This window comes from Falco naumanni, chromosome 10, assembly GCF_017639655.2.
Source record: "Falco naumanni isolate bFalNau1 chromosome 10, bFalNau1.pat, whole genome shotgun sequence".
NCBI lineage: Eukaryota > Metazoa > Chordata > Aves > Falconiformes > Falconidae > Falco > Falco naumanni.
In genome coordinates, this window is record NC_054063.1 from 30665134 (window position 1) to 30679509 (window position 14376).

Consider the following 14376-nt stretch of genomic DNA (forward strand, 5'->3'; position numbering starts at 1 on the left):
CACCTACGCTAGAGGAACCATACTATACCTCAGCAGAAGGCACAACGCAGGTAAAAATTGTCAAAACCAAGATTGAATACAGGAGTCAAAAGTCTTGATCATCATATTCTAAAACCTATTTCAAATGCAATTGGTAAGTTCAAAAGGAATAGCATCATACACCCAGAAAAATATTTGAACTACTAAGGTCTTATTTTATTACAGTCTATGTGTTATAGCAAGTTTACTACCAGCATCTATAGGAATGATCTGTCACTACCCTTACTGTCAAAAAATTAGCACAATCATTTTATTTACAAGTATTTTCCCCCTCCTTGTAACTTCAGATATATTCTAGTTTTTCAGATTCCACCATTTTTCCTTACGAAGGTGACCAGGACTTCTCTTTATTGAGTTAGATTTTTCCCATTTAATACCCTTCCAATACAATACAAATAAATAGTATGAAATTATTTGCTCTATTACGGTGTATATTCTTGACATATTCCAAGTGTGTTCACACGGTGTAAAATACAGATACTTTTCTTCAATACCTTTATCTAAAAAGAGTAAATTAATAGCAAAATAACAATTAACAGCTATTCTATTGATTCCTTTGCCTCTACTTGAGTTCTGGATCAGTTTATTTTATAAATAAAAAATAATCATATACACACACTCTCTTTACTCTTTCCCTGCACCCATCAAGGCAGATCATCTATAAAGTCTGCTTTTAAAGTAGTTTGCACGTATGCATAGACTAAATTCTCCAAGGAATCTACGCTACTAAATCAGAATGAGACCACAAATATAAGCATTTAATGCTCTTAGCTCTCATCAAATTCTTAAAATCCATCTCTAACAAGTGAGAAAAAAGTCACAGAAGGAAACAAAAGCAACAGATTAAAAAACTCCCAAGCAAACTGCAAAAGTAATATACTCCTTTAAAAGGGATTCACCCTTTTCTAGGAACTCTTTCAACATGCACTTCTTCAAAGACTGCTTATAAGCAAAATTACGAAAACCAGTGGAGTTGCTGATAAGAACAACGTTGATTTCAACATAGCTATCAGTCTGACTATTTTCTTCCACGTTAAGGGTATAAAGAGCAACTGCTATTTACCAAACAAGTGGGCAAAAAACATAGAAGAAATTCTGGTTTTAGTGTCTTCAGGTAAAAGTTAGAATTCCTATCTGAGAACTGTGCTAGAAAGCATAGCCGCCTATGTTTTCAAAGCTTTAAAATCAATGCTTTATTATCTCTGTCTTTGAATATGCAAAGTAACACCATCCTGTGACTTGTCAGTGTGTCTCAACTCCAACAGTCGGACCAATTTAGGTTGGTCCTTTGGAGGTCTCTTACTACAGCCTTACTACTCAAAGCAGAGCAGAATGAAATTAAATTGGGTTGTTCAGGCAGGGCTTTGTCCAGTTGAGAGCTATGGTCATTCTTACTCTTAAAGGCTAAGAATTTCATTCAGCAATTTCTTCTTAGAATCACACAGTCATTTAGCTTGGGAAGGACCTTTAAGATCACTGAGTCCAACCATTATTAAGCAGTGAATATTTTCTAATTTAAAAATACAAGAGTAAAATCCTGTAAATACAACAATCTTAAAAAAAAACTTACAAAATTACACCCTCCCCCCCAAAATACACAAGTTCAAGTTTAAGCACATTCTGTTTACACAGACACACACAAATGGGATATATAAAATTACATACATTTAAAAGGAAAATTACTGGCAACATCAAATGACAGGTAGGAAGTATCAGGATTATGTCTGCTTGTGAAATCAATTTGTCTCCACTGTATCCATGCATTATAAAACATCCCTTACACTACCGTACCCTTCAAGGACCTTGCCTCACTGAATGCAAGAGCGAACAGTGCTCACTTAGCAGTAAAATCTTCCTTATTTTATCTTCCGCTAGCCTAGTGCAAAATGCTGTTACAAAAACAGCAATTCCCTCAGACATTCCTAAAACTACAGTATTTGAAAGCCACAAATATTCACAAACTTAGCATTTAAGTACCAAACGTTAAATTAAGATCTGATTTATCCGAGTACTTATTATAAAACAGTACTCTCTGTTCAAAGGATTGCTCTCCTTAAGCATAGCTGCATTTCTTACTGTTCATTCTGTAGAGAAGTCAAATATAAATAGAAAAATAACATGAGAAATGCATGTTTCTTGTGAAATGTATAGCAGGGTCAAGGCAGCACTCAGCTCCCAGCAAGCCTGCAACTATTTTATTAATAAAATAATTATCCCTTCGTGCAATCTCTTGCATCATTCACAACAGTATTTCCCTTATCACGTCACTAAAAAATAAAATTAAAAAAAAAAAAAGGAGCGATTCTGTAGGTTTATTTCCTTCACCTCTCGATTTACACCCCTTATGAGATATCCTATAGAAAAGGATACGTGGTCATGTAAAGACAATTGCAGCGCGTGTTCTTAAGACCTCATATTACTCAACATTAAACACAACTCCACAAATATTCAGAAAGCCACTTGTACAGAAGCATTTCTAAAAAAGTGAACAGAAAATAATTCACTTGCATGTGATCCTATTATTTTCTGCAGAGTTTGACTCCTTGGGTCCAGTACACAGAACTTTGCTACCTGAGGCAGAAAAGTGGCTGATGACAGTAGTTACCTTTTACAAGGGAGAGTGCAAAAAGAGGAGGTTACACATCACTGAAACAGAATGACAATACTCAGGAATTTGGGGTTCCCCTGCACCGACTGGGAACATTCCCCTCAGGCTTGCCCTCTCCTGCATGGAGACCTCCAGCTTGTCCCTGACCACACTCTGCCTATCACCAGTTCCAGATTTCAGTACATAACTCATCTCCACTCTTTCAGCCTCTGTTCCCAGTATCACTCTCTTCTCCCCAACAACACGTGTACTCCCTTGACCCTTAGTAGCCTCCATCACCCAATAACCTACATTTCTCCAGGAGAGCCTTCTGTCACCTGAACCACCACCATGGCCTCCTAGGCCTCCTACCTGAACCACCAGGTCCAGTGGTTTTGCCCAATTATCTGGGCAATGTTCTCTCCTGCAAACACACTTAAAGTTGTAACTCAGTGTTCCTTAGTTTCACAACACATTTCCTCAGCCCTCTTGCTCTGCCATTCCTGGTAGTTCCCAGTTATTTTTTTTTTTCCTAGCCTGAGAACCCTTGTTACCTTCTTGCCCAATTCTTCATTTTCGACCTTTCTCAGCACATAGCCAGACTCCGTATCCAGCAAGTCCTCACGCTCCCCAGATTGTAAGTTATCCATCTAACCTTCACTCCCCGATCCTCACCTCTCCAGCAATGCCATAGTCTCTCTTGCTTCTAGGTTTGTATTGCATGGCCTTCTCCTCAACACGATCTAGATGCCAGCAAGGAGTACATCAACAGATCTCTTGCTCTTAGTTCTAACGTCAAGCCTTCGTAACTCAAACAGGTGTAATATGCCCGTAAGGGAAAGACTAAATACACTCTCTGTAGTAGTCACTGGCCAGTCAGCCAGCACATACGGAGGGGGTGCCCGCATCCAGCCAGCCCCGGAAGCTGTAACACGTGTGCACGCAATGAGACGTTCTGTCTAAAGCAACTTAACAAAACAGCATGAAAAAATACCAGTAAGAGGGTCTTGGAATGGAAAATGCTGGGCAGTCACAAATATACGGAGGGATAAGAATTTGCTTTTTACATTCACACCAAGACGTGCACATGAGTTCATGACTTCCACAAACTTCCTGCTCTTCTAGAGCTTCCATGGCTTCTCCAAAAGCACACAGGAATTTTGCCCAGGAAGCAAACCTATGTCTGATTTCTGATGTCTGATTTCTGTGTTGCCCATACTGGAATGCAAGTACCCCATTTACACACTTCTACAGAACTTTGTATATGATCTGTACCTGGTAAGTTCCTATCTATGCTTCCAGTGCTCATATCTGACAGAGGTCTATAGCATTGCTGTGGAAAAATATGACAGCAAAAGAATTAACAACTTCATTTGGGAAAACTCTAGTTCCATAGAAATTTATGTTTTTAAATCAAACTGTGTCTATTAACACAAGTAGGTCAACACTACTACACAGAATTTAATTTCACAACTGTCACCTTCCTCTCAATAAGGAAAAAAATCTGCAATATTATCTCAGTTTCTTAGCAATTTATGCTTACAATACTAAGATTAATTCCCACCTCAGGTTTCTCAGGCAAGGGCTCATTCTGCAGAACTTTCAGTGCTTTAGCAGCTGCATCGTGCTTAGCAGCTTGTCTTGTTCTTCCTTTCCCATGGAATTGCTGCCCTCCAATTGAAAGCTCAACTTGATAAAGTAAGGGCCCAACAGGAAATGGGTAAAAGTACCTGCCCAGAAAGAGAAAGAAATAAGCAAACAGTTTGGCCTACAAAGGACACAGAAGTGTAAGTTATACACGGATGAGTCTCTTGGATATTAGTAACCACAACTCAGCACCGAAGCAGTAGTATTAAAAAGCCAAATTTTGTTTTAAAGTCTAAAAGATTTTAGGGAGACGCTTTTGAAACAGAGTATCAACATTTCTTATTTTACAATACCAACACATTTCTAAGGAACTAAAATAAAGACAATGTAACTAGGCTCTTACAGACTTGGCAGGTCAGTAAGTTTTGAATTCTCAATTCCTATGCCCATATAAAATTCTTTCAAGTGAAGCTTTAATTTAAATAGCTTTAGAAAAAGAATCAAACTGTTTTATTCACTTCTGCTTTTACACAGAAAGGAAATGCAAGAAATTTTTAGCTATTTACTTCATGATGCTTGCTATATCTGAAAGTCCTCAAAACCACTTAATCATTTGGTTCAGTTCCCTTTTTCCAATCCTTCCTCTCCCCCCAAAGAAAAAACCCATAAATAAGACAAATTACAGATATTAATGGGGTGTACTTATCAAAACCTTTTGCCTCATAAGCTGGCTACGTTTCAAGCTGAATACCCCTTTAAGGGATGTCATACCTGCAGCTAGTTTTCAGAATATAGCATCAAAGCAGTCGGACAAAGTGAAAGGTCAAAGATACGAGACTGCAAAACCAAAAAATTAAACAATACATACCGTGGAGGATAAGTACCACCTCTCATAGTGTAGTTGTAAGTGGATCTCATCCCTGTATAAGGATCGATAGGTTTGTACATAGGTTTCTTTCCCAGCTTCATGCAAAGTGCATTTAACTCCACTGTGGGGGTTACACTGTCTAAATAAAAAGGAATATAGAAAGAGTTGTCCAACTGTCACAAGGAACTGAAAAAATCTAAACTCTTACGCTGCCCCAAAGCAGACAAAAACGAGCTCAAGATTTGCCACATGCGGTATCTTAAAATGAATGAATTCCGAACAGAAATGGTAATGAACACAAAGAAAGTCAGTCTATATGATGCACATTAAATTAACAGCTTAGCAGAGCTGTGACAAATCCTGTTAGAAAAAAGTGATTTTTTTAATTTTGCTTTAAACTTGTGAAGCTTTCAATTTGTTTATTTTTACATTTAATTTTTTGTTTTCTCTTGACCTAAGAAGTGTTTTTATGACTCTTCACTTTCAAATTGCAGCCGGACTTTCAAAAGGAAGGTATATTACTAACTCAGGCTATAAACATTTCTCTCAATGCAGATACCGTGTGGATAAAGAACTGACTCCCTGACTACTCTTATTTAAAAAAAAAATCAGTCATGTAAATGGTCATTTTTTTCTATCACAGGCCTCACTGGCTCAAAAACCAGTGTGTACTGTAGTTAAAAGGCAATTGCCAAAAGAAAATTAAATGATGGCACAGATTCACAGACAAAATAAGTAATTACTAGCTTCTACTCTTTTCATATCGACTGTACAAAGTGTTTCTAAAGAAAGAATTTAGGTGATACCGGAATACAACTGGCACAAAAGGTAAGTTTTCACCTTTGCTGAACATACCAATGCTATCCCAATAGCTTTGAATTCAAGTGACTGAGAGTAAATGCGAAACAAGCACCCATGTAGCTGAGATATGAAGCTAGTTCATACTTAATTTTACATTGTAAATGTATCTTAAAAGCAATCTTATTACTAAGTTCCCTAAACACAGTGAACTACAACTTAAATGCTTTTATACAAATCAACATGTATAATTATTTGAAGTACAAATGATGCAAATTCCAAAGTTCTGATCAAATTCCTCAACACAAATTTAAAAGTTTCAGGTTTTAGGTTTGGGGTTTTTTTTTTTATTTGCTTTTTTTTAAGCAAATATTTCCAAAGAAATCTTTATTGTGAAACTTCTGAATTATCCTATCAGAACTGCCAAACACATTCATCTGCCCGTGCAGAAGATTATTCTTTGCTGTGACCAAATTCCTCATGGTTTTTTGTTTCTTGGGTTTTTTTATGTTTGGAATTTTTTTTAACTTAGTTTTCCTCTTTTTAAGATTAGGATAAACAACTTTTCCAGGATTTCACCAAGTGTTACCAGACAGTAAGTTAAGCAGCCTGAATGACTTGATGGGAAAACCCTACACTTTTAACTTGTTAATGTGATGATTTTTATCATATTGCCTACAACAATCAAAGATTAAATCAAGGTTTGTTCTCACAAAACCTGACAAATGCCATTGTTAAATACACAGAATCACAGTTTTTATTCATCCTTATGCAACTGTAAAATACATACCAAAACTAGAAAGGTGTAAACTATATTTTTATTTTTTTTAAAATCGGTTTGTTGTGGCATATACCTGGATTCTTGCCTTCACTACGAGATGGACGAGCCGTAGGCTTAGGGAATTTTGTCCCTTCCAAAGCTTTGGCAGCTGCCGCATGTTGCGCTTTTTTAATACTAGTTCCTTCAGCTTCCCAGTGCTGGTCCCCAAGAGTCAGTTGCACTGTAAACACCTTAAAAATAGAAAACGTGAATTTTATTATGAGCTGCTTCAGAATTCACATAATCTATTAGTCCCTCTTATACAAAACAATGAGTTTTTTAGTGATGCAAAAGTTGAGAATATGGTAATCAAGGCTTTCCACAACTACCATGTCATCTCCAGATTTTAAACACTTTGGACATTGATAGGAGTTCCCCGATTACCAGATTAAGAATTTCACAGTAATTGTAGCTAGCAAGTATCCTGTGTACTGCACGACATCGTATAGGCTAAAAAAAAAAAAAAAAAAAAAAAAAAGACACGATGTGTACAGAGGTGGCAGCTACATGGACAGCTGGGGTGCCAACATTACTCGGAATGGCAGCCTTGAAATTCAGACTTTACATAACTCAATTCTTGCTTTAATACTGTTGTTTTTTTTTAATGGTGTTTTTCAGAAGTTTGAAGAAAAATAAGTTCACACTGCACCATAAAAGCTTCTACATGTCCACAGGTGAGCACAAGCCTATGTGATTATAGAGCAAAGTTCTGTGGCACTTCTTTTTAAGTATGTGGGATAAGGAAGGATATATATTGCCCTAAATTTTCACAAATTAATCAGACATCAGCAAGCCAAGGTCTCTCTAGTAATTAAATTAAGTTTAATTTCAATCAGAATGAAAACACAACTGAACAGATGCTCTGAACGTTATTCCAATACTTCTTGTAAGTTCAAAGCTTGCCTCCTTTGCACACTGAAGCTGACATTATACTTATTTTGGACAAAAGATTTTTAGTTCTTGACATTATTCAATTCCAAGGCAATTCCTCTAACACAACAAACACTGCTCCAGGAAACACCTTACGGAGACAAAGTCAGATTAGACGCATCCCAGGCTGATCTTCCTTGTATGCCCTGACCTCAGTTCTCCTACAATAAGAGATCTTCAGTGAGGATTAAGAAGTTCAGTAATGCTAAGTCCCTTCTTCAGTGTTCTTTGAAGTAATACAAACTGCCTGTATATTTGTTGTATTCCCGAGAAACCACCTCTCTGCATATGAACAGAACACCAAAGGAATTGTATATTACCGAGATTTTGACACATTGTAAAAAATATGCCACGATACGGGATGCATCCACATGCCGGTCTACCCTAGGCATTCATATATTCCCACTGTGAAGAACTAAAGATCATTTTGCTAAAATAACTGTTCCAGAACAGATGAATGTTCAGTGCTGTTCAATCATACTGTACTTCAGGCATCAAAGAACATATCTCAAGACCTTTGTTTTCCAAATAATGGCCAATTAGGATAGAAAGGTTCACTTTATTTACAACCAAAACAGAGCAACAGCAAAGCAATGTTCAATTATGATGTGCATAAGAGAGAACAACTCTTAATTTTAAGTAGTAAAACTTATCCCAGCATGTCAACAAATACAGATTTGTACCTTGCCAAGTACATAGACACAAAAGCACTACAACTCCTTATAGAGCATTCTTCCTAAAGAAACGTAATTGCCATAAAACTTTCTGCATCTCATGAGCCAATGTGGACTAAGAAACTATTTTAATCTTTTAAAGTTGGTGGGATTCATCTCAAAACATTAATATGCACCACAGGAAGAACACAGAAAATTTGCAGAACAGGCAAGACATAGGACAAAAGCTTAACATCATACTAGAAGGTGACTGTATAAAGATCATCCATACTTAATACAAAATTTTCTAGCAAAGGATGCAACGGACAAACCTTGCTTTATTAAAGTCAAAGTATCTCGCAATGGAGCTAACATAAATCACTCTTGAAAAAAGGTAAGTAGTAGGTAAGTTCAACCTCTATGTATGTTGGAAAATCAACTTTTTAGTACATATGTAACAGCTTCACACTTCCCTACCATTGGTACTTAGGTGAGCTTCCCATTCCTCTCTATTAATTCTGTATGACCTTGCACCAAAAGCATATACTTTGCCTTTCCACTTACGAAAATGAAAGAGCATGAACAGCAGCAATAAGAAACTTATATTCATATTTACCTTAGAATGAGCTGGACCTTGCTCACTCAGAAGCTTATACTCAGGCTGAATCTTGTTGAAACGGGCTAACTCATTCACAAGACACATCGGGGTTTTCTCTTTGGGGTTTGCCATGTTTGAAGGAGCTGAAAGATTACAGAAAATCAGATAAATGAACAGGTAGCTATGAATGGCACTACAATTTTTAATAATAATAATAATAAAAAGTATCTAATTGTCTTAGCATTTTGTTGTCTGTAATACACCACTTCTCAGAAAAGATTTGCTGGAATAGACAGCTCTGCTTATTAGCCAAACTGGCAACAATCTTCTGAACATTGGGATTTCCAAGCAATGTGCATGCCTAAAAGAGCATCATTAAATGTAATGTTTTAATGCAAACCAGAAGCATTAAGTTAGCAGACTTCTGTGTTTAGCTTGCATATTATGTAGTACATTTCAAGAAGCAAATCTTCGAAGTATTCATCACGGTCACTTGCTTTAAATAATTTCAAAAGAAAGTTAATTTCTTCTTCCTTCTCGTATTTTCCCCTATTACCTATTTTTTATTCATTACCTTTTATTTGCTCTATTATATTTTATTAGCACAATACAGTTATCACTAAACCAGTCATAAAAGAACTAAAGATAATAGAAATAAACAAACTATTTCAAACCACACTGTTTTTGTAATTAAAAAAAGCTACTTGTAGTAAAGATGGATAGCAATGTTTTAAAAATTCAATGCTATACAATTTAAAAAACAAATACTATTACAAACATTTCAATTAATTATCAGGACTTCATGGAAAAGTATGCCTCAAGACAGATTTCATTCAATAGGGAGAAAGCATTACAAGCTGCTGTAAGTTGGATAAATACTGTTTGTAAAGTATTTGTAGGTGCAAGACATCAGGATATCAAGCCAAACTGTAAGAAAATATACACTTATTGAGAGACATTCATCTCACCTGCAGCTGCGTTGGTGGATGTAACTGATGCAGAGGGTAAAGCAGAGTTTTGGATAGGTCTACCTGCATTTTCAGAGGGCAAAGAACTAGTAGTAGAGGGAATACTCAGAGGCTGTGAAAGAGATGGGGTTTTATTCAATATTTGGCTCCCTGCAAGGGCAGCAGAAGGATTCTGAATTTGGACTTGAGACATGTTCACTTCCAGCCAGAGCAAATTACTGTAGGTAAACAGCTTTGAATGCAGGCAAACTCAGTGTGATGAAGCCAAATTGCTGACCTAAAATGTAAAGACGAAAAAAAGTTTATACTAAATATTTAGCATCCTCTAACCAACAATCTATTGAAATTATTTCTCCATCAGCAAAAAGGGAAAAGGGGAAAAAGTGTTCAACTGAGGATCCATTGTTTCCATTAGCAGCATATTTCAATCTATATGCTAGACATTTAAATTTCATATTTCTTTCATTTATAGAGAAGCTTTATTTGTGCTTGTTCATTTAAGATAACTATCCATCTGTTTTCCCCATCACTGAATCCACTTACAAGGCAAACCCAGTTACTTGAACTGATAGCCACTGCTTACACACTAAACAAAGAGCCGCTTTCATGCACAGATTACACTTCATGCATTCTACCATTTGAAGCTAAAGTTTTTAACTCTGAAGGGCAAGCAATAAATGCAGTCTTTACAAAAAACTATTTAAAGCATGCACCCTTTATTATAATCATATACTTTTCCCCCAGGATCATCAAGAAGAATGCCTAGCCATTTCTAAGGGGGACACAACCCATGTCCAGCAGAAAATGCTGAAGTAGCTATGACTGGAAAAAGCGAAGGTGTAGAGTTCATAAACTTTACAAGCTACATGCATTTTGAAGGTTATTTCTATTTAAGTCAGAACGTGTCTCAGTCGCAGTTCAAGTACCAATTTAGAGTTATTTGGCCTTGGAACACTGCAAACGAGTGTTGAAAATGCTCATAGGCTTCTATGTTCATTTAAGAAAAAGCACTTCCAAGCGATGAAGTCAATGTGAAGTACTGTGATAGGTCGTTCCTCCCCTGACAAATTAGTACTAGATTTCTCTTACACATGGATGCAACATTAGCTTCGTGCTCAGACAGTTAAACCTAAATATACACTAACAGATTGCAGTTTGAAGGCTATCATTTCTGCCAGAGCTCAGCTGCCCATATCTGCTTACGATCCACATATCAATTTATTTATTAAAAATAAATTTTACAGCCAAGTAAATAATTTTCTCACACAAAGGCGCACACACACTGGCCACCTACAAATTTTATTACAGCAGCAAACAAAGGTTTATTCTTTCATAATTTAGAGAAGGAGAAGAGAAATCACTGCTCCAGATACCACCAGGGAGCTATTTGTAGCAACACAACTCCACTAGTGCTCTGTAAGCTTCAAATTCTGAACCTGTGAATGGACTTCCAAATGTAAGAGGAGCAGCAATGAGTCAGAGTGAAGTTTTTAGTCATTTACTGACAAAACAAACCTAAGAGGAGAACCCAGGTTCATACATACATGGATACAAAGACTGATTTATTTATTAAGTAAGAGGAAAGAAGCTACTGGGAAACAAGAGATACAGCAACACATCTACCATCTGGAATATTTTTACTTTGAAAAAACATCACAAACACGTCAGGCTCACCACAATGCCAGCTGGATAACTTTGTTTTTTATTACAGAGCAAAATGAGTTCAGAAGACCTTTATGCAGATTATACTCAAACCAAAGCTTGTATTTGACTACTAAATTTGCAGGAGTTCCACGCATAGGGTGCACTGTTACTGTGAAAATGGTATTAGAAAGCCTACCTAAAGGAACTCAAAGAAGTTGTAAGACAAAGATGAAAAGTATGTAGAGTAACACTCCAGGGCAATAATTTTATAATCACTAAGTTTCATTCCCAGGAGCATCACTACAAACACTGAAAATTTTCAAACATAATACAACAATAATAATAATTGCCTGGAAAAGACTCACAGTCTTGCAGTACAATAAAAAAAAAGCTAATTCTCCTTTCCTGCTGAAGTGCAATGCCCTTCAAAGTAATTGAAGTTAAACAGTTCCTAATCCGCACATTTTGAGAAGACGACACCAAAAGTCTTTAATTTCAAGTCAGGATCTTTCATATCATGCAGGAAAGGAAGTCTGAAATGTTTTCCAGAACGCTCTGCCTACAAGTACTTCTTTTAAAGCAAAGCACTATCCTTCATTTAAATGCCTTCCCCTGGTTTTAGGGAACATGGAATTTCAGCTCCAAAATCCAGAGGTTCAGGTGGTTTTCTAGTCATACAATGCAGAGAAGAACAGTACACCAATCCCTAGTAATTTTTTTTTCCCAAGATGGGAAGTCCCTGACAAGGATATTATTAGTTCACTTTCTATATTTACGGCAGAGTACTAGAGAACCTCACCGCCGTACAGCTCAGGCTGCTCTCTGCCCAGCTCCCGCTCCATTAAGAGTTACAGCCGTCAGTTCTCAGCCTGAAAAAGCTTTTCTTCAAACACCTCTGGTTAGAGTAATACTCAGGACAGACAATTCAGCCGTTATTCACAAGAATCTATGCAGACTTTGAGGTCACATCCTAGTGCTTGAAACAATAAGGTTTTGGAAACCGATCCAACTTTGAATAGGCTTCAGCTGTGCACATTTGATGACCAGACAAAAAAAATTGCTGTAGACACATCTACAGCTCGTAACCTGCTGCTTCTCAGCAGAGACCAACTGCCCAGCTTCTTCAGCAGGCTGGCTGCCCAGTCACATCAAAACGGACTAGTATGGGCCTAGGGAAGCGTCTGATACACGCCTTGCTGGAATACGCTACATTCCCTCCCCCAACCTTTCAACAAACTGGAAGAGTTCAGCCTTTGTGTACCTTCTGGGAATCCAGAAGACTTCCAACCTCGCAAGAAACCAAGTATCGAGAGTTTAAGCACAACTCCCTTCATGTAGGTGTCAGATGGTAACAATCCACCCACCTTTCTTTGCAAAATGCTTTGCAATTACAAATGTAGCCACGATTTGATGACCAAAATCACCATACTAATACACGGCTGCTGGAGCCATTAATTCAGCAAGAGAAAGGATGTACTCAACTGGATCGTGTCAGTGCTCCCTTCCACGAATGTTTCTAAAGATGGTGGAAAGAAAAGCTGCAATACCTAACTGAAAATTCATTGTAAGGAATCCATAAGCTATATCTTTATTTGAAATAGGAATCCGAAACCTGTAGAACACAATGCTGTTCAAGGTTTATCCCCAAGACATTCAAGTAGCTGACTACTTTGTCACAGCTGAACAGGTTTTTTTTACCAGGAAGAGAACTGAATTGCAATGACAATAAAGCGTTTCCAACAAATGCATCATTTTTAACCAAAGTTAATATAATGTTTGTTTCTACATAAATTCCTACATAATTTCTACACAAATTGCTACGGCATCATGTTTTTCTCTCCTTCACTAATACATCAATCTCACGTTTTTATATTCAGATCAAAAGCTGAATCCGTATCCTGTAAGTTATCACCAATTCAGAACCATTTCAGAGTTCATGAGATTGAATTGAGGCAGAACCAAAGCAATGTAGGCATTAAAAACATCTTGTGAATTGCTGAAATTGCACTTTACAAATTTCTGACAGTTTAAGACACTAGGTAGTAACTTACAAGATTGTACCTTACAAGTTTATATATATAGAATATTTAGTTTGCTTTTTAAAAGCATTCAGCTTACACTATGACAAGCAACTTCAAAGAACAGTCTGACAAAATAAAGTGGAATTTTGTTTGTATTTTTTCAGCCACCTGTGAAGTTTATGATACTGTAGGTCATTTGTGTGATGTATTTCACTAGGGTATAAGAACCCACTGTCCATCACTGCACATTTAGTTATAGGTTATTTGGGGATTATAAAAGGGTTTACAGTGCTTTTACAAAGTAATATAAACTCTACCCTGTAACAGGCTTACAAAATTCTAACTATCCAAGAAAAAGCACCACAATCTTGAAAGTTGAGGCTAACAGCTTACAAAAGGCTGTTTCAGTGGATAAACAAAGAGATGTCAGAATTTTGGGTGATTTTTCTATGTAATCTGGGTTTCTTTTGAGACAAATACTAGTACAAACAACTGACCCCTGCACAACACTTGAGGCATTGCTAGAACTTAAAACCACTCACAAACATGGAACGGTAAGTGAATGAACAAATGTATTATTCACACCACCTTAGCTAGCAGCTAACCATATAACTTGCTCCTTTCCCACCCTTCCACACTTACTTCTTGCTAACTCAGACATTAGTATTTTAAATTTTATTGAGACAGTGTTGTGCTAGAATATTACCCTTATGATGGTAATGGCTGCCATCAAACAATTCAATGACCTATGGACAACAACAAACTTAGAGATGGATTTTCAAATAACAGAGCACTGTTCCCCACTCCAGTTTTTAGACTTGTATTTTCTTTTGGCACATTAATGGCTGGAATTGTCCCAGAAA

The 14376-nt window shown here is 36.9% G+C and overlaps 1 protein-coding gene across 8 annotated transcripts in view; it reads right to left on the minus strand.

Annotated features, from left to right (window-relative positions):
* Positions 1 to 14376, minus strand: part of STAU1 (staufen double-stranded RNA binding protein 1) — a 32769-nt gene that overhangs the window by 12084 nt on the left and 6309 nt on the right. For all 8 annotated transcript variants that reach the window (XM_040608127.1, XM_040608130.1, XM_040608126.1 and 5 more), the window contains 5 exons: positions 9849 to 10125; positions 8899 to 9023; positions 6734 to 6890; positions 5082 to 5220; positions 4191 to 4356 (listed from right to left, as the gene is read on the minus strand). In XM_040608127.1, coding sequence (XP_040464061.1) covers positions 4191 to 4356; positions 5082 to 5220; positions 6734 to 6890; positions 8899 to 9023; positions 9849 to 10041 — 780 coding nt within the window. In that variant the 5' untranslated portion in view covers positions 10042 to 10125. The remainder of the gene's footprint in view (positions 1 to 4190; positions 4357 to 5081; positions 5221 to 6733; positions 6891 to 8898; positions 9024 to 9848; positions 10126 to 14376) is intronic.